General features: G+C 37.2%; 6 protein-coding genes and 1 pseudogene across 14 annotated transcripts; 2 read left to right on the top strand and 5 right to left on the bottom strand.

The window, feature by feature from the left end:
* Positions 1-558: 558 nt before the first annotated feature.
* Positions 559-1885, bottom strand: LOC104770148 (uncharacterized). Its single transcript, XM_010494523.3, has one exon. It carries the CDS (start codon positions 1883-1885, stop codon positions 725-727), a length of 1161 nt encoding a protein of 386 aa, XP_010492825.2. The 3' UTR covers positions 559-724.
* A 484-nt stretch (positions 1886-2369) lies between these two features.
* On the bottom strand, positions 2370-4355 carry LOC104770139 (multiple organellar RNA editing factor 9, chloroplastic). Its single transcript, XM_010494514.3, has 4 exons — positions 3842-4355; positions 2991-3088; positions 2825-2890; positions 2370-2725 (listed from the first exon to the last, which is right to left on the bottom strand). Exons 1-4 carry the CDS (start codon positions 4210-4212, stop codon positions 2553-2555), a joined length of 708 nt encoding a protein of 235 aa, XP_010492816.1. The 5' UTR covers positions 4213-4355; the 3' UTR covers positions 2370-2552.
* A 233-nt stretch (positions 4356-4588) lies between these two features.
* On the top strand, positions 4589-7316 carry LOC104770095 (DUF724 domain-containing protein 2-like; annotated as a pseudogene). The gene is made up of 7 exons (XR_015595163.1): positions 4589-4945; positions 5030-5408; positions 5523-5643; positions 5732-5811; positions 5894-5978; positions 6139-6807; positions 7074-7316. The product of XR_015595163.1 is annotated as a DUF724 domain-containing protein 2-like (transcript).
* Positions 7317-7420: 104 nt separating this feature from the next.
* On the bottom strand, positions 7421-12299 carry LOC104770104 (G-type lectin S-receptor-like serine/threonine-protein kinase At1g11410). Of its 5 annotated transcripts, none has more exons than XR_015595159.1 (9): positions 12164-12299; positions 11956-12080; positions 9418-11851; positions 9180-9299; positions 8887-9089; positions 8538-8748; positions 8194-8431; positions 7966-8093; positions 7421-7879 (listed from the first exon to the last, which is right to left on the bottom strand). XR_015595159.1 is itself a non-coding variant. In XM_087508374.1 (9 exons), exons 3-9 carry the CDS (start codon positions 10700-10702, stop codon positions 7553-7555), a joined length of 2529 nt encoding a protein of 842 aa, XP_087364500.1. In that variant the 5' UTR covers positions 10703-11851; positions 11956-12080; positions 12164-12299; the 3' UTR covers positions 7421-7552. The 5 variants fall into 5 exon arrangements, 2 of the variants coding, with proteins under 2 accessions (XP_087364500.1, XP_087364501.1); XM_087508374.1 differs by having other exon boundaries at positions 7966-8110; XM_087508375.1 differs by having other exon boundaries at positions 7966-8110; positions 9418-11789.
* A 42-nt stretch (positions 12300-12341) lies between these two features.
* Positions 12342-15305, bottom strand: LOC104770122 (partner of Y14 and mago). 3 transcript variants are annotated; one of them, XM_087508380.1, is made up of 6 exons: positions 15248-15305; positions 14850-14938; positions 13544-13802; positions 13286-13399; positions 12971-13201; positions 12342-12706 (listed from the first exon to the last, which is right to left on the bottom strand). In XM_087508380.1, the coding sequence occupies exons 3-6, from the start codon at positions 13730-13732 to the stop codon at positions 12557-12559; spliced, it is 684 nt and encodes a 227-aa protein (XP_087364506.1). In that variant the 5' UTR covers positions 13733-13802; positions 14850-14938; positions 15248-15305; the 3' UTR covers positions 12342-12556. The 3 variants fall into 3 exon arrangements, with proteins under 3 accessions (XP_087364506.1, XP_010492796.2, XP_010492804.2); XM_010494494.3 differs by lacking the exon at positions 15248-15305 and adding an exon at positions 15055-15207; XM_010494502.3 differs by lacking the exon at positions 15248-15305 and having other exon boundaries at positions 14640-14871.
* Positions 15225-18593, top strand: LOC104770081 (uncharacterized). 2 transcript variants are annotated; one of them, XM_010494433.3, is made up of 5 exons: positions 15225-15695; positions 15913-17251; positions 17348-17611; positions 17734-17889; positions 18159-18593. In XM_010494433.3, exons 1-5 carry the CDS (start codon positions 15688-15690, stop codon positions 18276-18278), a joined length of 1887 nt encoding a protein of 628 aa, XP_010492735.1. In that variant the 5' UTR covers positions 15225-15687; the 3' UTR covers positions 18279-18593. The 2 variants fall into 2 exon arrangements, with proteins under 2 accessions (XP_010492735.1, XP_010492741.1); XM_010494439.3 differs by having other exon boundaries at positions 15250-15695; positions 15928-17251.
* Positions 18594-18860: 267 nt separating this feature from the next.
* LOC104770064 (uncharacterized) lies at positions 18861-20997 on the bottom strand. The gene is made up of 5 exons (XM_087508379.1): positions 20418-20997; positions 19898-19961; positions 19629-19793; positions 19450-19515; positions 18861-19357 (listed from the first exon to the last, which is right to left on the bottom strand). Exons 1-5 carry the CDS (start codon positions 20723-20725, stop codon positions 19205-19207), a joined length of 756 nt encoding a protein of 251 aa, XP_087364505.1. The 5' UTR covers positions 20726-20997; the 3' UTR covers positions 18861-19204.
* Positions 20998-23665: the final 2668 nt, after the last annotated feature.

Raw genomic sequence — 23665 nt, 5'->3', positions numbered from 1 at the left:
CACAGCTCACTACTCACTTTACAGCCAAATCTTTTGCGAAGAAATTATATCGAATATTGATGCTCAAAATTCTGCAAAGGTGGCAATGCCAATTGTGGTACTAATCCAACATAACTGAACTGGTTTTTAAGGAGTGATGCAGAGACATATATTCCTTCTACTAATTAATTAATTAGATCAATTCATCAAATTCTATATAATTATAGTAAACATTTGAGCTAGTGGTTCTAACTTTTTTGTTTATCTCGAATTAGATTCACCAGAGTATTAATATAATATAACTGATATAGAAATAGATAAGAATTTTAAAAAAGTAGACGTCCTAAAAAAAGAAGGTTCAACCCGCCATGGCGCTAATGTGCAATGCACTAGGACGTCTAATCTTTCAGTTAGAAAAAAAATGTATATTTTGATGTCACTTTGGCACGAATTTCTCAACTGTAGATTGATAAATATCGTATGTGAATCTAATACTAGTAATATGCTACTATCTAGCTGGCTAATACCGTATAGTTTGTATAGAAAATATGAATAATTTGGTAATCCATCCATCAATCGTTGTCTTAAGAAATGATTTTAGAACATTTATTGATCAACTTGGAAGTCTTTGTAAAAACGTTGGGACCAATCAAAAACAAAATAGCACATACACTAATAAATAAATAAATCAGCTTCTTCATCAATATCATCCATCAACAAAGAATGTTGTTCTTACCGAGTATAATTAATACCTCCGGTAACCATAAGAGGAGATCTCAAACTGATTTCTTTCTGTCCGGTTCTCGTGACCGTACGGATACGAATCCCCGAAAAGGTAATCGGAAGTCGTCTTCCACGGATCAGAGTCGTTGCTTTCCCAGCAAGAAACAGCAGCAGCAGCAGCAGCCGCACGATCTTGTTCATCTCCCTGACGTCTTTTGTTACGTAACACGCAAGGGAAGTAACCTCCGAATATCACCTCGCAGAGATCCGTCGCTTCTAAACCGTAACCAGACGGAATATACAGAGCTTTTACTTCTGCTTTATCTACAGTTTCAGGTTTCTCAGTTCCATAGCTTGAACTGTGATCTTCTTTCTCATTTCCATAGCTTGAACTGTGATCTTCTTCTTCTTCTTCTTCTTCTTCTTCTTCATCATCTTCGCTTTCATCTCCTTCTTCCTCACTTTCTTCTTTTTCTTCTTCTTTAATGGTTTCCATTGGTCTGGCTTCTTCTACCGGTTCAGCAAAAGTGACACGCTTCTTGACAACATTCTTTTGACCACCATCATAAATTCCAAGAGGCACAGGAGCGATAATCTCAGGAGGAGAGGGAGCTTTCGCGTGAGGAACGGTTGAGCAAGGGTAACAAGTCTCCACTGATGGAGGAAGAGGTTTTCCGTAGGTTGCAACGGGATCGTAGCCACCACCGTACGGCGTAGAATCGTACTCGTCGAATTCAGGCTCGTTGAAGTCCAGAGCACAGGCTACAGAGCGATGGATCATAAACTGAGGAGGGGACTCGTATGTTGTATAGAGATTCGGATCATAGAACAATTGTTTAGGCTCAGACATGGTGGAAACAGAGTATGCAACATATGCAGAGGTTGTCTCAGTCTCTGATCCATTCAAGTTATAAAAATTATAACTCATTGGATCATAAGCAGAGTAAGCAACAGTTGCAGAGGTAGGTTCGGATTCAGATCCATTCCAGTTATAATTATTATAACTCATTGGATCATAAGCAGAGGTTGGTTCGGATTCAGATCCATTCCAGTTATAATTATTATAATTCATTGGTTCGAAACCAAACTGTTGTTGTGGTTGATGATAATAATTGTGATCGTAGAGATTATTAACCTGATCGAAGTCGTAGGGGATTTGGTAGTTCTCATAGAGATTAGCCATCTCAGATTTGATGATGAGAGAGGTTGAAGGATGATCTTGATTGAAAGTCTCTCTCTGCTGTTGTTGAAAGAATAATAATTGGGTGGAGCTCTCTGTTCTGTGGATTAAAAAAAAAACTGATTTGAAATGCTTGGTTTAAGTCCGTCTAGTGTATTATTCCATGTGATGTGTTGATAAGGTGGGGACGACTGATGTAGATGGTGAGTTGGTGACGAGTGTGCTGTAGTGACCCTACCAAAAAAGTATCTACAGACGCCATAGTTTTGTCTTGTCTGAAAATGGCGTTGAGAAAACGTGGTTAAAATTAGTGGTGGACAAAGGAATCAAACCAGAACCAGACATATCCTAGTGAAAATCCAATCAAAGGTAAAACACTTCTAAGCTGAACCTAAGCCAAACCAAAACCCAAAAACCAACCTGAAACTTTACCACTAAGGAAATTACTGAATAACATTAGCCGAAGCCTATACTAAGGCGAAAAACGTTAAAAAAATGGTTCTTTGAACTTCATCCTACAAAACAATAAATATTGTTCAAAAAGGTATGGTGATATGTAGTATCATCATTTGATACTAGACGGATTTTACACCTGACTTCAATAAGCTAAGGACTAACAAAACGATCAAAACTCGCAAACACTCCATCACAACAGCTATCTTATCAGCGTTTAAGAGGAATCAGAAGCGGCTTGTTCTTGTCTTGGTTTCCTCTGTTCAGGAGGTGGAGGACCATCTCTCTTTCTTTCGTACCTCTTACTTTGATACTTTGTGTTATTGCGCTGCTTTGGTTGGTATGTGGGGTATGTGCAAGGGATAATCTCTCCATTGATGTACTTGTCACCTAGACCAAAAAAGAACGATCCAATTATCAGAACAGAGAGACATAGAGAGAGAGGAAGAGAGGCCCTAAAAACTTTATTATCAGGCTTTGATGGGTTACCTCCGTAGTCTTTGTTCTTGACATCTATGTAGGAGTCAGGCAAAACCCACAGAACTCCAGGCAAACCTGTGAAAAATGAAAGACCGAGTGATCAGTAAGAAGGTTTTCCACGATTACAAGCATACACTTTCAGCAAGGGGATTAAAGCTCTTCTTGCTTAACTAACCCTTGAACTTCTCAGATGTTTCTTCGTCAATGGTGCATTGAAAGCCAGTATACGTGGTAGTACTGAATGCATACATGTTCTTCTTTGCCTCTTCCATGCTGGAAAACAGACACAAGTACCCTCAATATCCACACGCAAATAACTGGTTATGCTAGAAAAAAGACACTAGTCACAAATTGATTATAACAGCAGCAAGACAGTGTAGATAGGATTCTGAGTTCTCTGAAATAGCCAGCAGCAACAAATAAACCAAAGTTTTAGTCATATCTTGTGTAAGGCAAACTCATTCCCCGCCTTATCAAGGAAACTCTAGTCAGGAGTCCCAATCTAATGCTCTTCACAAGTGTACACTAAACCATTTTTCCATACATTACTTTGCTTACACCTATACACATAAACTTATAACGAATAGACACCATACAAAACATCTGCAATTTACACATAGCTTGAAGAATATATGCAACATCGATGCTCCTACAGCAATGTTTTGCTTTTTATATGCCGCAATGTTCAATATGTTTGCACATATCAAGACATGAAAACAAATCAACAAGAGATTTACACACTAATATATTCATACGAACGGACTTTAACCAACTTTATTCAATCCTCATGTGATGTTTAAGAAAAAAATTCTAGAAACTAGGTCAACTTTACTCAGTTCACTAAACCCTTACCTTACATTATCATCACAAACCAAGTGAAAACCCTAATCACATAAAACCCAAATCTTCCTATGCAAAACACTAATTACAAGCAAACAAATCCACTAACAACACAGAACATATGTCGCTATTTATAGCACACTAAATTAACAAACAGAGAGAATCAATCACAAGCAAAAAACGAACCTTCCAAGAACAGTAGCAAGAGTGTTAAGGTAAGTATCAATCATCTGGTCTCTAGTTGGAGCAGGATCCTTGGGAAACTCCATTACAATAAGCCAATGATTGTAATCGCAACCAGGAAGCATAATCGTCTCTCTCTGCTCATTACCACTGCCCCGTTTCGAAGAGTAATCCGAATCAACCGTCGCAGCTTTGACAATCGCCACACGACGCCGAGACCCAACGGCGGAGGAGATGCTTCGGAGCAGAGGAGTCCATGTGTCTCCTCCTCTAACGCGGATACCGGAAAGTGTAGCGAAACGATTCAGGTGGCTTATGGGGAGTAGGGTTTTGGGGAGAAGCGAAGATGAGGAAGATGTTGTGAAGGACGCCATTGAAATTGCAGAAATTGAAGAGAGAGTGGTTCACTGCTTCGACACTTTCACTACAAGATTAGGAGAAGGATAAGGTTTTTTTTTTTTTTACTTACCTTGCTGCAATGTGATGAAGAAGACCTATGAAACGACATCGTTTGATTAAGCCCATCTGTTAGTTTGGGCCTTTTTAATATTATTTTGTTTTTTTTTAATTACCTGCTGCAATGTGATGAAGTAACCGATGAAACGCAATCGTTTAGTTAGGCCCATTAGTTAGTTTGGGCCGTTTTGATATTGTATTATGTTCTTTTTGCGCTTAATTTTTTTTTTTTTTTTTTAAAAAGAAGCTAAATTGGAAAAAAATACACTTTTCCGAAGGTGTTTATTAGTCTTCTCGGCTTCTCCACCAGTACTAGTACTGACTGTGTTTGAGAAGGGGGAAGAGAAAAGGTCGTGTCTTTATGTTTTTGTTTTGAGTTTTCAATTAAGGGGTTTTGAGTAAGCAAGCATACTAGTAAAATCCAGAGATGGAGAGCAAATGGTGGAATTCATTAGAAAAGACTGTAAAGTAGAAGTCTCTTTGGAAGAAAACGAAAGGTTTAAAGGTTCTTACTACTACAAAGCGCTGGAGGAGGATGGCAAGTATTTGGTTTACTTCGATTCCCGACCTGACGTTATCCAGTTCGAGAAAAAGAATTTGAGGGTTCATCTTGATTGGACCGGCTTCAAATGGGTCCGACCTAAAAATAAGGTATGAGAATCGTTTCTTTTCTTCGGGGTTTGATTGCATGTCAAAGTTTTTAACTTTATCCGTTGTTATATGTTGTCCTTGAAGGAATTGGTCAATTCTGTTTTTAGTTGCGGGACAATGGTGGAACTGAGAGTTGATTTTGCCTGGCAACCGGCAATTATCATCAAGGAATTGGAGAATGACACGGGATTTATTGTTAAGTACGACTATTATAAATCTCACTATTATAAATCCTTCAGATGCATCGTTGGTTCTCGAAGTGTCAGGCCTCCGCAGCCTTCTTTTTCTGTTGGAGAGTATGATTTGTTGGATCATGTAGAGGCGTTTACTGGCTTTAGGTGGCGTGAAAGTGTGGTGAGGGGAATTGTCTTTGAGGGACGGTACACGGTAAGTTTCGGGGAATCACTCTAATCTTAGGCCTCCAATGGAGTGGGAAGATGGAGTTTGGCATAAAAGAACAAAGGTAATTTATATCTCTTGGTTTCAGTGAACATATGGTGTCGGTTTGGTATATTTTTTAGTGGGACATCTTTGAGGCTGATTTTGAAGTGTTGTTAATGTTTATTTCCATTTTCAGCCAAAACGCCAAAAAGAAACTCCTTTATCTGGCAAAAGAAACAAGTCAGTGGGTTTGGAAACTAAAAATGTGCAGACAAAGGCACGGCCGAGATTTGAGAGGGCTGATGATGTAGTAAATGGTTAGACTCTAGTCATAACCCCACAAGTTGATTCTCGTTTTTATATGTGCGCCATGAAATTGATTTAGAATGGTCTCTATTTTTTCAGAAAAAGAATCTCGCTCACATGTATCCCCTGAGTCCATGAAGAATCAGAATGGCTTGGGAAATGAGTCAACTCGAGAAAATGTATCGTATTAACTTAATCTTCATGATTGGTATTTATCTTTGAGATGGCTCTCCCTTTGTTTTTAACACTTTTTATGCACAGATGCCTAAGGAGCATAACAGCCAAGTCTACACTCGGAAGAGGAATAGAGGACAGCTAGAAGACAGTTCAGTCCTCAATGAGACTGGTACGTTTCAACTCTCATTGGACCTTCTTGCATTTAGAATCGGCTTGCAACGGTCAAAAGTTTGAGATCCATGAAACATCTAATGACTATTACTGGTAGATACGCTAAGCAAAGTTCTTTGTTCTCATTTTTTTTTTTGGGTATACGTTGATATGTCCAGTGTTATCCTCAAATCGGACTTGCAATGTGGGGAAGAATTTTGTTCCTAATGTTGAGGAAACCCAAGCAAATGATACAGAAATGGTTTTTCCTTTTGCAAAGAAGTCACCACTTTGGAAGACATATAAATCAACAGAGGTCTTCAAGAGAGTACCACAAAGTCCACATTTCAGCCCATTGTCAAATACTAAAGAGATTTCCGTGAAGGACAAGCATTAGGTCTGATGGTGACTTATTCTATGTTACTGGAGAAATATAAAGATCTTGAAACCGACGTTTCTGTAAGCCAACTACATAGCCTCAAAGATTCCTTTTCAGAGCTAGAGAAATACGGTTTCAATGTTGCAACGGCTTTATCACGGATCGACGTGCTGTTGGCACTCAAAGATAGACAACTAAATATATCGGAGGAACTAAAAGGTCTTGACAAAGAGATGTCAAATGAATCAAGCAATACTCGCAAGGCTAAACTAGAGTTTGATGAGATGGAACGAAAAATTCTTGAGGTAAAACAGAAGATGCTCAAGCTGCTGAGGCAAGAAGCGGCTCTGAAAGAGAAAAAGGATGCATCCAACAAAAAGATATGTCAGATTCAGTCATGTGCAAGAGATCTTGGTGTCGAGCTTGAAAATGTGGAGTTTGAGTTTGAGACGACTTTGTCGGCTCCTTGGTAAGTTCAGAAAAACAAAACTATGATGAGCTCTTTCTAAGTTGATTTAATGATTTTTTCTGGAGATCATTGTCCCTTCTGGATTTATGGTTGATGATGATGTTAAGTTTCACTAATTAACCTTACAAGTCTTGAACCAATCACTAGTGTAGTTCCTAGGTAGAACACTCATCTCTTATTCGAATGGACTCTGGTAATGATACAAATGCAGTTATTATTACATGGTTGGTATCTAATCTTTTTACCTTCCATTTTGTTGATATTAGGTGAAAGAGTAAGCATGAAGGCAAAAAAATGCGTTAAAATGTAGCTGAAGATCAGAGTAGAATGTCTTTTTTGAGTCGAAGAATATTATGTGGTAGAGACTTGACTTGTAATCTAACTAAAAGGTCTTTTAACTCAAGTCTATTTTTTGGTCGTCGGATCATGTAGAGAGGAAATGAAGCTAAATTATGTATAAGAAAAGCTAATTATGTACTCCCCGGTATTATAAAGCTAGTTGTCAAACATATAAATTGTACACTACAGTATGAAATTCACAAAGACAAAAAAACAAAAAAAAACAAAATGAAGGATGAATAAACAAACAGTATTAATAATCTGATGCCGATAATGTATAACTTTTCCTTTTCATTAGGTATTTTGTAACTTTATAAACATGATTTTGCATACGTTTATTCAAAAAAATTTCTATATAAACAAATATAAATATTGTGATATAAATTGATACTTACGTTGACACTTGTTAACGACCTCGGACATCGGAGAGAGTAACGTCATTAACAGTACTAGCGGTTTCTCCGGTGGGCCAATTATCTGAGCTGCCGCCACTTTTGACGTTTCTCCTCCTTCCCGCTGTAAACGCAGGATGCTTCGGAGATGGAAGATCAATGGCGTTATGACCTAACATGAAGACAACAGAGGACATGTCTGGTCTGTCCGAAGCGTTTTCTTGCACGCAAAGTAACCCAATGTGTATGCACTTCATTACTTCGCTCTCATCATAAGTCTCTTCACCCATTAAGTTGTCTATGATCTCCGTTGCTTCACCTTTTTCCCATCGATCCCAAATCTACAAGACGAAAAAACAAACATTTGCTTATGTTCTGTTTTTCTAGCCCCAAGTTATGTGAAAAAGAGAAAGAAGTCTTTACTTACATGTTTCACTAGATTCAAAGACTCCTCATAGAAAGCACTATTTTTCTTTCCCGTTACGATCTCTAAGATCAATACTCCAAAGCTGTAGACGTCGGATTTAATAGAGAACTGGCCGTCCATTGCATACTCTGGTGACATGTACCCGCTGTGACAGTGAGATTGAAACGGCCTTAAAGATTGAAAAAACGAAGTTGCAGAGCTTTATAGGATTGATATGGATTAACTCACTATGTTCCAACGACTCGATTTGTGCTTCCTTCGATTTGGTTGCCCCCAAAGATTCTAGCCAGGCCGAAATCTGCAATCTTCGGTATCATATCGTTGTCAAGAAGTACATTGCTGGCCTTGAGGTCTCTATGGATGATCCTCAGTCTTGAATCTTGATGAAGATACAAGACTCCACGAGCAATCCCGCGGATTATCCCCATTCGTTTTGGCCAATCTAACGCCGCTCTTTGCTCCTCATCTAAGAGGGGCAATAAGGAGAAAGAACAAAACAGGAAATCAAATTCAAAGTCACTGATCGTCTTGAATGGGAGGATTTGAAACTGTAGAGGAACTGTTTAACGTACGGAATACGAAATAGTCTAGGCTCTTGTTTGGTAAATACTCGTATACCAACATCTTCTCTTCAAATTCAACACAACATCCTAAGATCCTCACGAGATTTCGATGCTGCAACTTCGATATCAACTTGACCTCGTTCTTGAACTCTTCCATTCCTTGTCCCGAGTTTTTCGATAACCGCTTCACTGCTATCTCCATACCATTTTGTAACACTCCCTGAATAGTAACAAAGGAAACATTACCTATTACTTGTTATTGAACCTAAAGATTGGTCTTTTGGAGAAGCATTGACAAAGATTTTGTGTATATATATATTTTAGGCATATGTGAAGATGGTTTTTGCTTCTTCCATACCTTATAAACAGGTCCAAACCCACCTGCTCCAAGCTTGTTTTGAAAAGCGAAGTTATTCGTTGCTGCAGCAATCGTGCTAACCTCAAAGAGAGGCAACTCCCGGCTTCTAGATTTGTCCTCAAGCTCTTCCAGTATGAATGAGTCTTCAAGATCAAAAGAACTCGGAGCGAAGCTTCTTGAAGCTTTTCTACGCCTATTAGTCTCTGCACTTGTGCATGTTTTCAATTCATTAGCTGTAAGCTAAGCCAAACAAACATATAATCTTAAAAAATCATCATCAGAGTGATTCTTACGTCGTCGTTTCCTTATGAAACAGAACAAACTGATCATTAGTAACATCACGACTACAGCCAAACTGATAAGGATTACAAAAATTCTCCTCTTCCCTGATGAGCCATTTCCATTCCACCGCGCTGAAACAAGCAAACAAATATATTAAAAAAAAAGAATTCCTGTGCATTGATACGTCACTTCTGTCTCCTTTGTTGCAATGAAACAGAACAGTTTGCAGAGTATATGTATGATATGTACCTAACTCTGCCTTATCAACGCGTAGGTAGAAGTCTTGTCCCGAGCTCAAGTACGTCCTTGTATCCAACATATTTCCATGCCATGTCAAGCACCCTTTTTCTCCGTCTTCGCTCTCGTGGTATGCACTCGCATAAGCGACACAAGAACAGTTCTTCACGCACCTCTGTTCGCATTCCTTCAATGTTATGTTCATATAAACATTTACAGCTGATGTATTTGGAATCTTCACTCGCTTCAACTTTGCAAACCCTTCTTTCCCACTACATATCGAAGCTGGTTTTATCCTCGCGCACCCATCCGAAGCATCTCTTAAGAACCAATCTCGGGGTGTCCTAGGCTCGTACCCCGGTAAGCAAGAGCACTCAAACTTGTCTGTACTGGTGGAATCGCAGTAACCGTTAAAGCCACAGTGGTTGTAGATGTCACACTTATCCTCAGGAGCTGACCAGAACCCGATCCATCTCTTCTCCCTCCCGTTCCAGCTGAACCGTTGCAGAGTTCCCGTCTCGTTTAGCACCATCCGTGTTATAACTGAAGCATCCAACACTCCATAAGTGATTGATACTTCATCCGGGTTACTCACAAACGAGACATTGAAGATAAACTTGTTTGTCATTTCAGGCACACCGCTCCATCTCTGTCCTGTCCATGACCCAGTACGCCACCACAGAGTCGGACCCTTGTACATCATCATCTGAGTAAACCCTCTACGTTCTATCCGGTATGTAATGTTTCCAGGACCAGGGTCACCAGGTGATCTCCACGATGTCATAATACGATCCACATCATCTTGACGAGTGAATCCAAACTTCATAAAAGGAAGCAAAGTGTTTGTAGGATGATTAAAGCTCTCCCAGAAAATTTTCCCTGTGACAGGATCAAGCAGAACAAGGTTGCCTAAATCAGTTAGCTTCGCAACTAAAGCAGGTTCTGAGATCATATCGATAACACCAGTAGACCAGAGAGGCTCTGTTCCATTGACAGACGCATACACACAAAGATTCCCTCTGCTGCTGAACTTGATCAGACCAGATGTGTCATTAATAGGATGGTCTCTGTTTGCAACCCATACAATAGTCTGCTCAGAGACTTGAGCATACCAAATCCCAACATACCTGAGCTTTGAATTCCCCAGGCTGAAGAATCCAAAAGAAAATCTCTTTCCTTCAGAGAACATAACATCACCATCTTTCAAAGACTGTCTTCTCTGGATCGTGTTGTCAGAGAAACAAGATTGGAACAAGAGGGATAATAAGAAAATGAAAAAGATGAAAAAGATCTTCATTCTTTGTTGGTTTCTGATCAGAGTTTGCTGAAACGTCTAAATGATGTGTCTTATTAAAAGCCAAGTGGGTCTCAACTCAACTAACAACATTAACTGCAGAGATATCAAAATCAGTCACAAACTCTTCCGGATTTCTCTCAAAGGTTGAACTTTCAAAAGTTGTAAAAACTGATTCATGTGAGTGTTACAGCATGACACGAACTAATATGGTTTACCAACACCGTGAAACCTTTCGTCATTGTCCACTGAATCATTTCCTTTTTCACTATGCAAGAAATAGTCCACGCCACCACAATTTCCCCCACAATATTAAATAAGTACTTATGTATTAAAAGACAAGCATATTATGCATTTTAACGACCTGGTTTTTACACAAATTTATTGATAGCTGAAACTTTCAAACAAATCAGCTTTTCTAATTTTCAGATATGTTTCTTCAAATGATCTTAAGCAGGAGGCATCTATTCACACACTCATATATTGGTATGTAGAGATGATGTTCTAGATCAAAATGTTTGTATGTTATGTCTGAATTTGGGTATGTACCTATTTCAACTGTGTCTACACATACATAGAAAACACTTGCCATGCTATAGCAGGTGAAGAAAAATATGATAATGAATCGCAATTAACGGTTAAAAATGAAAGAGCAACCGCGCACAATAAGCAGAATGGAGAACTAATCATAGAAAATAACTCTACCAGACATATTAACCACTACCCTTAAAATATATGCAAATTATTCGACGTAGACCATCCCAGAGCAGGTGAAGCCGTGAAGATAAAGTTGATAATGACTGTCAGTTCAAGTTTAAAAAAAAAAAAAATGCAACCTCCAATTAGAGTATAGCAGAAAAGGTATCCATAAATCCATCATAACCAAGCAATTCTAGCTTGTTTGTAAAAAAAAACTTGACTGCAGGTCCATCCGGTGCATAGAAGAACATTATGATGAGCAGAAGAGAAACATGTAATTGCCCACACATATCAGAAAGATAAAGCATACCTCAGTCCTCATTTGAGTTTGTCTGCCAAGTTATCTACTAAAAGGATATCAAATGGCCAATGTCTTCTCCTTAAAGTCTCACTGGAAGTTACAAAATGATGTTAGGCGTAGGAAAATATCAGTTTCTTCATTATTCTTGAAGCCTAGAAAAGTCAATGTAGAACGTATTCCTTTTAGAAATGGCAGTTGATCAGGACTGAAACTAGTAAACTAAAAGTAGCTTGCACATAATCAAACATTTTCTTACCTGTGTAGCTTCTTTCTTATGGAAAGAATCATCATGGCAATTCAGAAGAGTGCAGCGACAACCAAACTGACAACAAATGGTGTTTAATTTCCTCTTTCCGGATGAAGCATGTTGACTAAACAAATCTGTAACAGGAAGCATACATATCGTTATGTAAAGGTCTTCTTTACTGAGATGTACTTAATTACAGAGATGTATGCATATGTACCTATGTCGTTGTGTCTACAAATACGTAGAAATCCTCCTGAGCTCAAATATGCTTTGGACCGACCTCTAAGCCGTTTCTAGTAAGCACTCCACCTTGACCTGAGTAATGTTTGCTATATGATAGAAATGAGTGAATGACAGAGTGATGTTTGCTACAAAAACTTTACAGTTATATCATCTGTTTGGAAGCATTTGCTTTAAATTAGGACCAAACACAAACACAAAGTGACATCAAATCCCATGAAGATTTAGGTAGGCATTGCGCCAAGTTCATTAATCAGATCTGACAAAACCTAAGAAGTAACAACAGCCTCGTTTTCATTGATACAAATTTGGATTGGTTCCAGAAAATTTTCATGAGAAAAGCTGCAGCCTGTCTAAAAGTTAAGACCATTCATGTTGATGCTGCAGCAAGTAAAGCCTCCTTATCCTCTAGAGCCTTGAGCTCTTGTCTCCATTCCTCCAACTTGGAGAACTTTTCTAACTGCTCTGGCTTTAGGTCTCGGGGAGCCGTCTTCTGCTGTTGAGCTTCCGTGAGTCGGATCTGCAAATGTTAACAGGAGACAATTAGACAAAACTGCTAGCTTGGGTAGCATTTACCTGGTCTCAGAAACAATATTGCTATGATTTGAAAAAAATTGATCACCAGCCTCTGTCTCAAAATAGAATATTGCTACGCATTAACCTCGTTCCAAATCGTTTTCAGTCAATTTTCTTCAATTTATAGCAATAGTTTCCAAGCCAAAGGTTCTCAAACGTCTTATTCTAATTAAAGCAGCTGAGAAAGTTAGAAAGATGGAAATCTTACTTTCTTCTTAAGTGCGCGTATTCTTTTCTCTACATCTTCTCCTGTAGTTTCAGAACTGGGAGCGTCCCCAGGCACAACATTATTGGAAGAAACATCCAAAGCCTCCATTTGAGAAGCCAATACATTCATAGATTGGGATCCTTTATTTTGAGTCTGGATAGAAACAGCTTCTTCTTTGTCTACATTACTAGCTGATCCATCCTCAGAACTGTTACCTTTTTCTGCAGTAGCCTGCAGAGGTGATAATTTGAAAATAACTGAAGACCAAGCTATTAGCATATGAAGCTTACATATGTATAGAGTTAAAACACATACCTGCAATCTCTTCTCTTTCTTTCGTTCGTTCCTCTTAGCAGATTTAGTCTTTGGTTTAGGAGCTGGATCAGGTTCATAACCTGGAGGCCCCAGTAAGTCCATCTCCTTCTTCATCTATTGCAAATTAGATACAAATTAGAAATAAAGAAGCACGCTATCCACAACCAGCTGAGAAAAATCAAAATTAAACGATTTGTTTTTACAAAAACAATGAGTTCAAGAACAGAACACAGAGTTGAGGGAACAAGGATTCCATACCAGAGAACCTTTGGACTGATATTTGACAACTTCATCTTGTGGAACATATCCAGCTCGAATCCGGATAGGCTTCCGGAGAGTACCATCAGGTCTACGTGTGGGCTCCAGAATTCTCTCACCTTCTTTGAGATTTTTGCTAAGTTCCGCCATTTGCTTTCTTTGTTCTCCGCTTTTGTTGCTGCTTCCCATCAGATTCCTTCAGATTTTCAATCACCCTTGTAACTTCTCTTCTTTCGCAACTATCAAGTAAACTGTTTTTCTGTAACAATTTTGCAGGGTTCATTAAAAGGTTCATGGAGTAAAACATTAGATACAAATATTGGTTTAACAGTGAGTTAGAACAGGTTTGTGAAAGACGCTAAATACACACAACAGTATAGTTCATACATTTAAGCTTGGGTATCAACAGTGAGTACACAAGTAACAGCAGATATTCTAAAGATCACAGAAATCAGTACCAAACATGTACTCAACAGCTCAAGTAAACATATGCTAATTATTAAAGATACGTTCTTCTCACACTTTGGACAATATAAAATTTGTAGGCAGAATTATATCCAACACACAATTTCTAAATCAAGGTTTCATATCGCCAAATCGTATTGTGCTGAGCAAGGAAAAACAAACCCCACTCTCGACCCTTATGCATTCTTATTCCACGTAACTAAATCCCCGCGTAATCATCAATGTACATCAAAACCCAAACGTAGAAGATACGAGAAGCTGCAAGCAAAAAAACTCAAGAAATTTGCCAAATAAGACACCAGAGTCTCTCACTTTTCTATAACCACACAAACAATCAATGACTCGATTGCTTCAAATTCATACCGATAACTCAGTTCAATAGTGAAACACTAACTTTGACCTTCCCTCAGATAGTATAGTCAGATGTGTCCCATCAAACTCACTCAGCTCTTCTTACTCGTCAACAAAATACAAAAGTACAAAGTCTGAAGCTTTCTTTCTGTCTTATCATAAAAGTATAACCCTTTGGTGATTACATTGAATTTGGCTACTATTATGAGTAATAACTCTTTGATTACAGATCATAAAACCAATACATACCCCAAAAAGAAAAAAAAGAAAAAAAAAAAACCTTTTTCTGATTCCAAGTCAGAACGATCCTTAAAGCTCAATTCAATGCCTCTAATTCGTCTCCTTATTTGTAATCAAAACCAAGAAAAATCAACCAAATTTGATTTATCTATTTTTTTCCGGCGGCCGGAGTTCCTTACACCCGTGGTTCAATCATATAGAGAGACAGAGACAGAGAGAGGAAGAAAAAGGAAAAAAAAAAAAAACTGACCTTGAGGTTGGAGCTTTCCTCCACCGTCGCCGGCGAACTCAAGTGGGTTATATAGGATGAAAGAGGATTTGTCGACCGTGAACTTGACCCTAAAAGGAATGAGATCGAGACAGGTTAATTTGGGTTTTAACATTCTTCGTGTACAACTTTTATTAACTTTATTATAAAAAAAAAACTTTCCTTCTTAATGAGATTGTTTTACGACCTTAAAAAAAGAGTATGGACCAATCAAAATTGAATAACCAAAGGTAACTCGAGCTGTAAATTTCAATTTGAGAGAAGTTTTATACACTTATTAGGTAGGGAGACAAAATAATAATAAAAAACTTTAGAATGAAAGTTTCAATTAATTAAATGTGACGATACATAGACACGCACACAAGTTGTTAGAGACCGACCTAAGGCTTTTTTTTTTGTTTCACACCATTCCTTGGTTTGACAATGTCACACGTCGACGACATAATAAGATGACGAAATCAGAGTTTTTTATTTAGCGTTTTAAGCCCACGAGACGAGATATCCAATTTCCTTTTCTGGGCCTCTCTCTCGTCTCTCCGAACGAAATCACTGACCTGACCTATTCTCTCTCGTCTCCTTCTCTCTCTCTTCTCCGTGTCGGCTTTAAGGTCTTCTCCGGTAAGGAAGCTTCTTCTTCGAAACCCAATTAACCGCCGGACGGGAAAACGCTGACCGTCTAGTTACTCTACCCTTTCACCCTCCCAAGTTGAAGTCAATGAGAAAATGCTCCTCAGTTTTAACGTTTTAGAGATCCATACCCAACCACCTACGTTTTCGCATTTTCTCTTAGCTTTGGTTTCTCACCATCTTCGTCTTCGCTATGTCAAGGTTTGTCACCACTTTCTTATTTTTTTCTATTAGGTCTGTTGTGAATTTCTGATCGGATTTTTGTTTCCCATTTCCTCGGAGACTGATTTATGATTCTTAATGTAAGCTCTCTTGTTTTTTTTCCATAATTTATGCATAAAGTTTCGAAATTTACGAGTTTCTATGGTTCTTATTGTTGATCGGATCCTTCTCTGTTATTGGTTTGTTGCTATTGCAGATATTTGATCTCTAGAATCGTTGGAAAACAAACACAATCTCTTATCTCGAACAGGAAAGATAGAGGAACACAATGGGGAAGCTATAGAACTGCTTTTACAGCTGCTCTAAGGTCGCCTCAGTTCAGAGTTCACTCTTCTTCGTCTCCTAGGATTCCGAGTAATAATGGGCATTGTACATTTTCCCTTCGTGATCTTAAAGGAAGTCTTTTGAGTAATCATCTGTCACGGAGTTATTCTACTACTACTGCCTCTGCAACAAATGTAGTTAGTCATCATGCCCAAGTTGCTTGGAGAAGGCTTCATTTTAAGTATTCTGCTCGTATTAGTACTATTGCTCAGGCGTTTTGCTTGTCTCTTACCCGTTCACACCTGTTAATACCTGGCATCGTTGCTGTCACTTGTGGACAAGTAGCGTGGGCGCAAAGAGCTCCTGGTTCGGCTATAGATCACTATGCTTCAGATAAATCCCTCTATACAAGGGCAAAGAATGGTCCTATCTTCCTGTCTTCGTTACTGTTTTCGGTTATAGAGGCGTTTATTTTGATTGGGAGAGCTTTTTATATAGCTTGTTTGTTTACTCCGAGTATTCTGATGGGGCTGGTTGTGGAATCATGTGGGCCTCGTTTTAGGAAAGTATGGCTTCAGATGGTCCATCGAACTCTGGAAAGAGCAGGTCCTGCTTTTATCAAATGGGGTCAATGGGCAGCCACAAGGCCAGATCTCTTCCCCAAGGATTTGTGTTCCCAGCTCTCAAAGCTTCACAGTAATGCACCTGAGCATAGCTTTGCCTATACTAAGAAAACTATCGAGAAGGCATTTGGTCGTAAACTTTCTGAGATATTTGAGGAGTTTGACGAGGCTCCAGTAGCATCAGGGAGTATTGCCCAAGTACATAGAGCTTCTTTGAGGTTTCAGTATCCAGGACAAAAGTCCAAGTCTTCTTTGGTTGCTGTTAAAGTTAGACATCCGGGTGTTGGTGAATCGATTAGGAGAGATTTTGTGATAATTAATTTGGTGGCAAAGATATCAACTATAATTCCAGCTTTGAAATGGTTGAGATTGGACGAGAGTGTGCAACAGTTTGGTGTCTTCATGTTGTCTCAAGTTGATCTCGCGAGGGAAGCTTCTCATTTGAGCCGGTTCATATATAACTTCCGTAGATGGAAAGATGTCTCTTTCCCTAAACCTGTGTATCCGCTTGTACACCCTGCTGTTTTGGTGGAGACATATGAGCACGGAGAAAGCGTGGCACGTTATGTTGATGGAATGGATGGACATGAATGGATTAAGACTAGATTGGCTCACATTGGGACACATGCCCTCTTAAAGATGCTCCTGGTATTAACCTCCTCGTAATCTTTTAAGTTCACTTATAAGTCATAACTGATATATAGTTTATCAATGCACTTAATCTCACGTGAACTTTTACTTCAGGTTGATAACTTTATTCACGCTGACATGCATCCGGGAAATATCCTTGTCCGGAAAAAGGCTTCCCGTGGAGGCCTTTTCAAAACGAAGAAGCCTCACATTGTTTTCCTTGATGTGGGAATGACTGCTGAACTCTCAAAGAACGACCGAGAGAACTTACTTGATTTTTTCAAGGCGGTTGCGCGTAGGGATGGCCGGACTGCTGCTGAACGAACACTTAAATTATCAAGAAAGCAGAATTGTCCCAATCCAGAGGCTTTTATCGAGGTAATAATATTTGCTCCAAGGTTCTTTTACACCTCAGGATAACAGTTGACTGATCTAATATATGGAAGATATCTTTCAAAATTCTTTCTTTTATGATGGCTAATGCTTTTAGACTCTTACAGGAAGTAGAGGAAGCATTCAAATTTTGGGGAACCCCTGAGGGAGATTTAGTACATCCAGCAGATTGTATGCACGAATTACTTGAGAAAGTAAGACGTCATAGAGTTAACATTGATGGGAATGTGTGCACTGTGATGGTGACAACATTAGTTCTCGAGGTGAGTCAAAATCGTCCCTACTTTCAAAATTTAGTGTAGATATTAGACCATACTAAGTTGATGTTTGATGGAAGGTTTTGAAATACATTCCTAAAGAGCGTGGAACCGAAAACTAGCTTTTATAGAAATAGAGGTCAAAGATGTTGTAGTTGAAACTGTTTGTAGCTTAGAGCCTTAGAGCATTGTGTAGCTTCGTTTGATCCAATTACTTGTATAACTCCAGAGAAATTAAATTTTGCTTTTTATCTGAGTAATCGGTTTGATTGTAGGGTTGGCAACGAAAACTCGACCCAGGATATGATGTGATGCACACGTTGCAAACAATGGTGTTGAAAACCGACTGGGCTAAGTCTCTTTCTTACACGGTAGACGGTCTGATGGCGCCGTAGGAGAAGAAAGGTTCCATCTTTTTGAAATTTTGTTTGTAGGACTCGAAAGAAATTACACATCTTAGATGAGTGAGCATAGAAAGAAAGTACATGTTCTTGTGTTCCTCTTGTTTATTTTTTGTTTTTTTTCTCTCTTTTGCTTTTTATTGTTATGGATTTTGGTTCATTCTAACTACATAGAATTGTATTTACGTGGTGGTTTCCGATGTTAACCACCCGTTTGTTCTCTGAACCGAAGAACAATGAACAAAAACAATGAAAAAGACTGTCTGAGAATGGTCCAGAGGATTTGAATAAAGTGTTTACATCTGTGTATGTCTCTGTTTATCAATTGTCTTCTTCGTTTTCTCCTTTTGGCTTTGTTGTTTGATTTTGACAAGGGTACATCTGTGTATGTCTCTGTTTATCAATGTCTTCTTCGTTTTTTCATAGCAACGACCAAGACCAAAATGCCACACGCACAGTACATTGTTTATAGGTTTTATTCATTTCTATTTTGCATTTTCACTGGACGATCAACGAGTATGATCTCTTGTATTTCAATACTAATAGTCTTAAACACTCCATAAGATGGGCGCTGAATGATCCAAATCTTCTTTATCTGTAAATTACAATGGTTGAATATGATAGCCATCATCAAATGCATAATCATACAAACAGATGGCTGTATACACAACTCGCACTGGTTCACTATTAGCATACAAATGGCCTCTCTCAGCCTCTACTCTTTTACAAGGTTACAGGACGTTTTCATCGAACCTACATGTTTGCTATATATCACAGTTTCGAAAACAAACATGAAATTTTTGTTTTGACACGAATCTCTTTCAACTGTTAGGCAAATCAATCACCACAAGACAATGATGATACCAACGCCTATTGCAGACCTCGTTTGCGGTTTATATGAAGTATCTGTGTCTGTGCTGTTAGGGTTGAGATGACATAGTTGATACAATGACTGGAGGTGAATGCAGCTCAAGAAAAGCTTTTCCTTCAGGATAGCCGCCTATGCAGAGAGTGTCTCCTCGACCATGCCAGATACCGTCATGGACATTGTTCATCTCCAGTGTTTTCGATTCCTGCATCGCATCACATCACAAAAAAAGTTCAACCAAAATGGCATAATGGATACAACTTGTTTTCAAGAGAACGATCTGTGAACAATACACACCTGAGTTAATGTACAGAATGGACAGACGAGATGGTGGATGAAATCGTCAAAGAAACTATCAGTACCCTGTCAAAAGTAAGAGTATCAAAAAAAGGTCATGATGCAGAAAAGAAGACAAATAACTTTCTCGTAACACACTCAATCAAGAGAACACAAACAAAAAGAAGGAATGTGCTTACTCTAATGTTAAACTTCCTTCTTATCTGCATACGAAAGAAACCCAAGTAGGATCCAATCAAAAGAACAAAAGCGATAGCCAGGTAGAGAAAGCAATGCCTTTTGGTTATAGCAAAAGCAGCAACGTTGAACAGGATACCAGCAATGAGAATCATATGAACAGCACCCTGACACATAACAAAATTGGTCAAGAGAAAGTCAGCATCTTTCCATGAGAACGAAGCTACACAAAAAAATTCCAGAGATCAACTATATTTATAAGATCTTATACCTGAAGAAAGCAAGAACCAAAACCAGTCCTTGTCATGTTTTTCCCGAATCTGTAGCATGGACAGCTGAAAAAACAAAATTTCAAAAAATTTTAACACTATTTTTGAAAAAGTCACATCATGCTTCAATATCACTCTTTCATGAATCATAAAAAACTCAATCAGTCTAATTTACAGTAAAATGGTTGTCCCATTATTATGCACCAAATGTTGAAACACAAAACACCACAAATAATAATTCAAGGCGACAAAAAGCTAAAATATTCAGAATATATGTTTCTCTCTATCTCTATCATACTATATTCTAAAATATTTGACCTTAATTTGACTTTATCAATTACCACAATAGAAGAAGAAGCGTTAGCTCATCAAACGAAATGTCAACACAAATACAAATTACGCAAAAAAAAAAAAAAAACCCAAAACTTTCTCCAGTCAAAATTTCCAATTTCTGGAAAAAAAAAAGTTTTTTTTTCGAATTAAAGAATGATATGAGAAGAGAGAAACAAAAAGAAACCAAACCAAGCGGATTCGATACAGAGATGACGATCCTCGAAGCAATCCATAACATCGCCTTCCCAAAGCCGCAAAACGCCGCCGCCGTAATCATCCTCCGTCGCGTCGTCACCATCGTAGCTCTCGAGTTTCCTCCATTTCCCCTGAGTCTGAAGCGCAACCGTCGAGCAAAGCAGATCGAAATCCAACACAGAGATTCCTTCAAGTTCCGTCAGCCTCTCCCTCTCTTCAACCTCTCCGTCGCCGTCTCTAATGTCGGCGATTACGCCTCCTCCTCCGCCTCCGCCACTCTCTAGTTTATCCAAATCCGCCATTGATATTCGAGAGAGAGAGAGGTAGAGAGAGATTTATTTAGGGCTTTTCCTCTTTGGTATCTTCTCCCCCCACCCCAAATGGATTTGTGCCTTTTTTTTGGTGAACGAACCGGAACGCCTTTTGATAGTATTTATTTGGCGGGTAATTAATTATTCATAAAACCCAGCTAAAAGAAGAACTGTCATTATTAACGGTACAGCTGTTGCCACGTCGGATATTTCGGCTAGTGGAATTTAGTGATTGATGTTTCTTCTTCTTATCCTATCTTCTCAATTATACAGTACACTATGTGAGACTATTATATTTCTATTAATTTTAGATTTTATTATCATTTTCGAATATGTGACAGATAAAGCAAGTAAATAATATTTTGGCTAAGCTAGAGACCTTCGGGTTAATAACTTTTTAGGCTGATAGACCTTCGGGTTATATAGTCTCATCTTCTTCATTTGTCAGCTGTTACATTTCATTTGCACTATGTCTATTTGCACTGTCATTTCAAATATATACAGCATAACTTTCGATATATACATCTTTTCAAATATATATATTTACCAACATTTATCTGACTTAATTATATTTTCAAAATTTAGAAAAGTCAAAAATGTTATTTTTATAAATCACAATCACTTGCAATATTAATTTTCTATTCCAATAAGGATACCTAACATCTAATTATTTTTTAATACAGAAAATTAAATTAATAAAGAGAAAAACATGCATAATATAAGCAAAATATAAGCAAAACATAAGCAAAACATAAGCATAATTTTTTTTTATTTTTTTTTATTTTTTTATTTTAAAGATTTTTTGCAAATAATATTTTGAATAAACGTTTTTTTATTTATATATGATATTTTTATTTCAAAGATATTTAAGTGGTAAGGTTTAATTTTGTGAAAACTAACTGAAGGTTGTCCAAAAAAAAAAAGTGAAAACTAACTGAATTGACATCTCATTATACTTTTTGGTTTAGAGAGGTGTTGCAAGTTCCATATATTTACGGCTAATATATATATTTAACACTTAATTTTCTAACAAAAAATATACTTTTAACTTTTGATTTTCAAATTATAATATTGTAAAGTTATTTTGCAGTGAAATTTAAAAAGAATGTGAAAAAGAGTAAGATAAGAGTTTGATTTTTCGGATTTTATTTTTCTGATGTGGGTTTTCGGATTTATAATTTTAAAAAACCATATAATAAAACCATTTATAATTGGGTCTGATTTAGTTTTTGATTGAAGAAATTAGAGAATTATTGACCCAACTCAGGTGTTAAATATGAGAGAGAAAACAAAAGTTATCAACTTTATTCTCAATAGTCTGAGTTTTGGTTTGTCACTTCCGACGAACTCAAACCTCAATCAACGAACCAGATTCTTAAAAACCTTGGTTTATTTCTCTAGTTTAAACTATATTTCCTACTTTATTTTATTTATTATTATATGAAAAATGGTTTTGTTGCATTTTATTAGAAAAAAAAAATTTAGTCCATAATAGTTTTGTTGCATTTTATTAGAAGAAAACAATTTTAGTCCATAATAGTTTAAAGTGACCAGTAAATAAAGTCTTATATGAACCAATAAGGGCCCAATAATAATATTCCAAAAAAACGTTGACAGACGAGTTGCTTTTCTTCTTTAATTAGGTAGCATAGACCCAACCTCATTGTGGCACAGGACGACACCGGTGACTAGAGCACAGTGAGCGAAGCTGTTGTAGCGGCTCCCGAAAACAACGCAGATAGAATTGCAATCTATGTGAAACAAGGAGTTTACAATGAAATAATTAGTATTGGTAAGATGGATAGAAATCTCACCATCGTTGACGACAACAGAGACTTGACGGTTCTTAGCTGGAGTTTGAGCAACGTCGATGGCACCAAAACTTACGACTGCATTTTCACTATATATATTTGCAGTGCCATTTGATATATCTACATCGAAACTTTCGATATATATACCATTTCAAATATATATATTTATTTATTTATTTACCAACTTTTCTTTAATTTAACTATATTTTCAAAATTTAGACAAGTCAAGAATGTTATTTTTAGAAACCACAATCACTTGCAATATTTATCTTTATATTCCAATAAGGGTACCTAACATCTATAATTCTTTTTTATTATAGAAAAGTAAATTAATAAAGAAAAAAACATACATAATAGAAGAAAAACATAAGCAAAATATATTAATCTTTTTTTAATTTTTATGATATATGAAAAGGATAATCTGAGTATCAATTACAGTCATGGCTTTTGTCTCTTTGTTGTTATGTTGTTTCTTTTGATTTTTGGATTTTAAATCTAATTTAAAAGTTTTTTGGTAAATAATATTTGGATAAACAGTTTAAATAAGATTTTATAGTAAAATAAGTTTTCAACTTTTGAATTTTTTGTTTTTAAAAGTTTTTTGCAAATAATATTTGAATAAACAGTTTTTATCTATATATGATATTTTTATTTTAAAGGAATTTACGTGTTAGGATTTAAATTTCTGAAAACTAACCTAATTGACATCTTATCTTTAGTCTACTTGGTGTTGAAAGTTCAATATATTTACACTTAATGTATAAATTTAACACTTAACTTTTAACAAAAAAAACATTTTTTTAGCTAGATGTATAAACGTTCCAAATGCAGATAAATATGGTAATACAATTTCTATAAAGTATATCGTTGAAGTTTGTAATTAATTTTCTCTTGATTTTCCCATTTAAAAAGGTTAGAAGTCTTCATTTTAACACTGAGTAGAGAGAAGAGACCTTCAAAATATTTAGCAATGGCGATTAACAAAACTCAGCTTTTGGCTTTGATTTTTCTCAACCGAATCTGATTTCCTCAACTCCCAATCATGTTAAACCGACATCTTTAATTTTGTATTTTTATAACTCTTAAAGAATTTACCAATTAACATCCTCAGATTTAAATC

Source organism: Camelina sativa, chromosome 3 (genome assembly GCF_030686135.1).
Source record: "Camelina sativa cultivar CO46 ecotype springtype chromosome 3, ASM3068613v1".
Classification (NCBI taxonomy): domain Eukaryota; kingdom Viridiplantae; phylum Streptophyta; class Magnoliopsida; order Brassicales; family Brassicaceae; genus Camelina; species Camelina sativa.
This window is presented reverse-complemented; position numbering and strand designations above follow the sequence as displayed.

Coding starts and splice junctions, on each gene's coding strand:
- LOC104770104 (XM_087508374.1), bottom strand. CDS start 10,702: ATGAAGATCTTTTTCATCTTTTTCATTTTCTTATTATCCCTCTTGTTC. Junction 9,090..9,179: donor TTTCATAAGGAAACGACGAC/GTAAGAATCACT, acceptor GCACAAGTGCAG/AGACTAATAGGCGTAGAAAA. Junction 8,111..8,193: donor AATCGAGTCGTTGGAACATA/GTGAGTTAATCC, acceptor TCACTGTCACAG/CGGGTACATGTCACCAGAGT.
- LOC104770139 (XM_010494514.3), bottom strand. CDS start 4,212: ATGGCGTCCTTCACAACATCTTCCTCATCTTCGCTTCTCCCCAAAACC. Junction 3,089..3,841: donor CTTGCTACTGTTCTTGGAAG/GTTCGTTTTTTG, acceptor TCTGTTTTCCAG/CATGGAAGAGGCAAAGAAGA. Junction 2,891..2,990: donor AACATCTGAGAAGTTCAAGG/GTTAGTTAAGCA, acceptor CATTTTTCACAG/GTTTGCCTGGAGTTCTGTGG.
- LOC104770064 (XM_087508379.1), bottom strand. CDS start 20,725: ATGGCGGATTTGGATAAACTAGAGAGTGGCGGAGGCGGAGGAGGAGGC. Junction 19,794..19,897: donor TTGGTTCTTGCTTTCTTCAG/GTATAAGATCTT, acceptor GTTATGTGTCAG/GGTGCTGTTCATATGATTCT. Junction 19,358..19,449: donor CATTCTGTACATTAACTCAG/GTGTGTATTGTT, acceptor GATGCGATGCAG/GAATCGAAAACACTGGAGAT.
- LOC104770148 (XM_010494523.3), bottom strand. CDS start 1,885: ATGGCTAATCTCTATGAGAACTACCAAATCCCCTACGACTTCGATCAG.
- LOC104770081 (XM_010494433.3), top strand. Junction 17,252..17,347: donor CCCTCTTAAAGATGCTCCTG/GTATTAACCTCC, acceptor CTTTTACTTCAG/GTTGATAACTTTATTCACGC. Junction 17,890..18,158: donor TGACAACATTAGTTCTCGAG/GTGAGTCAAAAT, acceptor GTTTGATTGTAG/GGTTGGCAACGAAAACTCGA.
- LOC104770122 (XM_087508380.1), bottom strand. CDS start 13,732: ATGGGAAGCAGCAACAAAAGCGGAGAACAAAGAAAGCAAATGGCGGAA. Junction 13,400..13,543: donor ATCAGTCCAAAGGTTCTCTG/GTATGGAATCCT, acceptor AATTTGCAATAG/ATGAAGAAGGAGATGGACTT. Junction 13,202..13,285: donor AGAAAGAGAAGAGATTGCAG/GTATGTGTTTTA, acceptor TCACCTCTGCAG/GCTACTGCAGAAAAAGGTAA.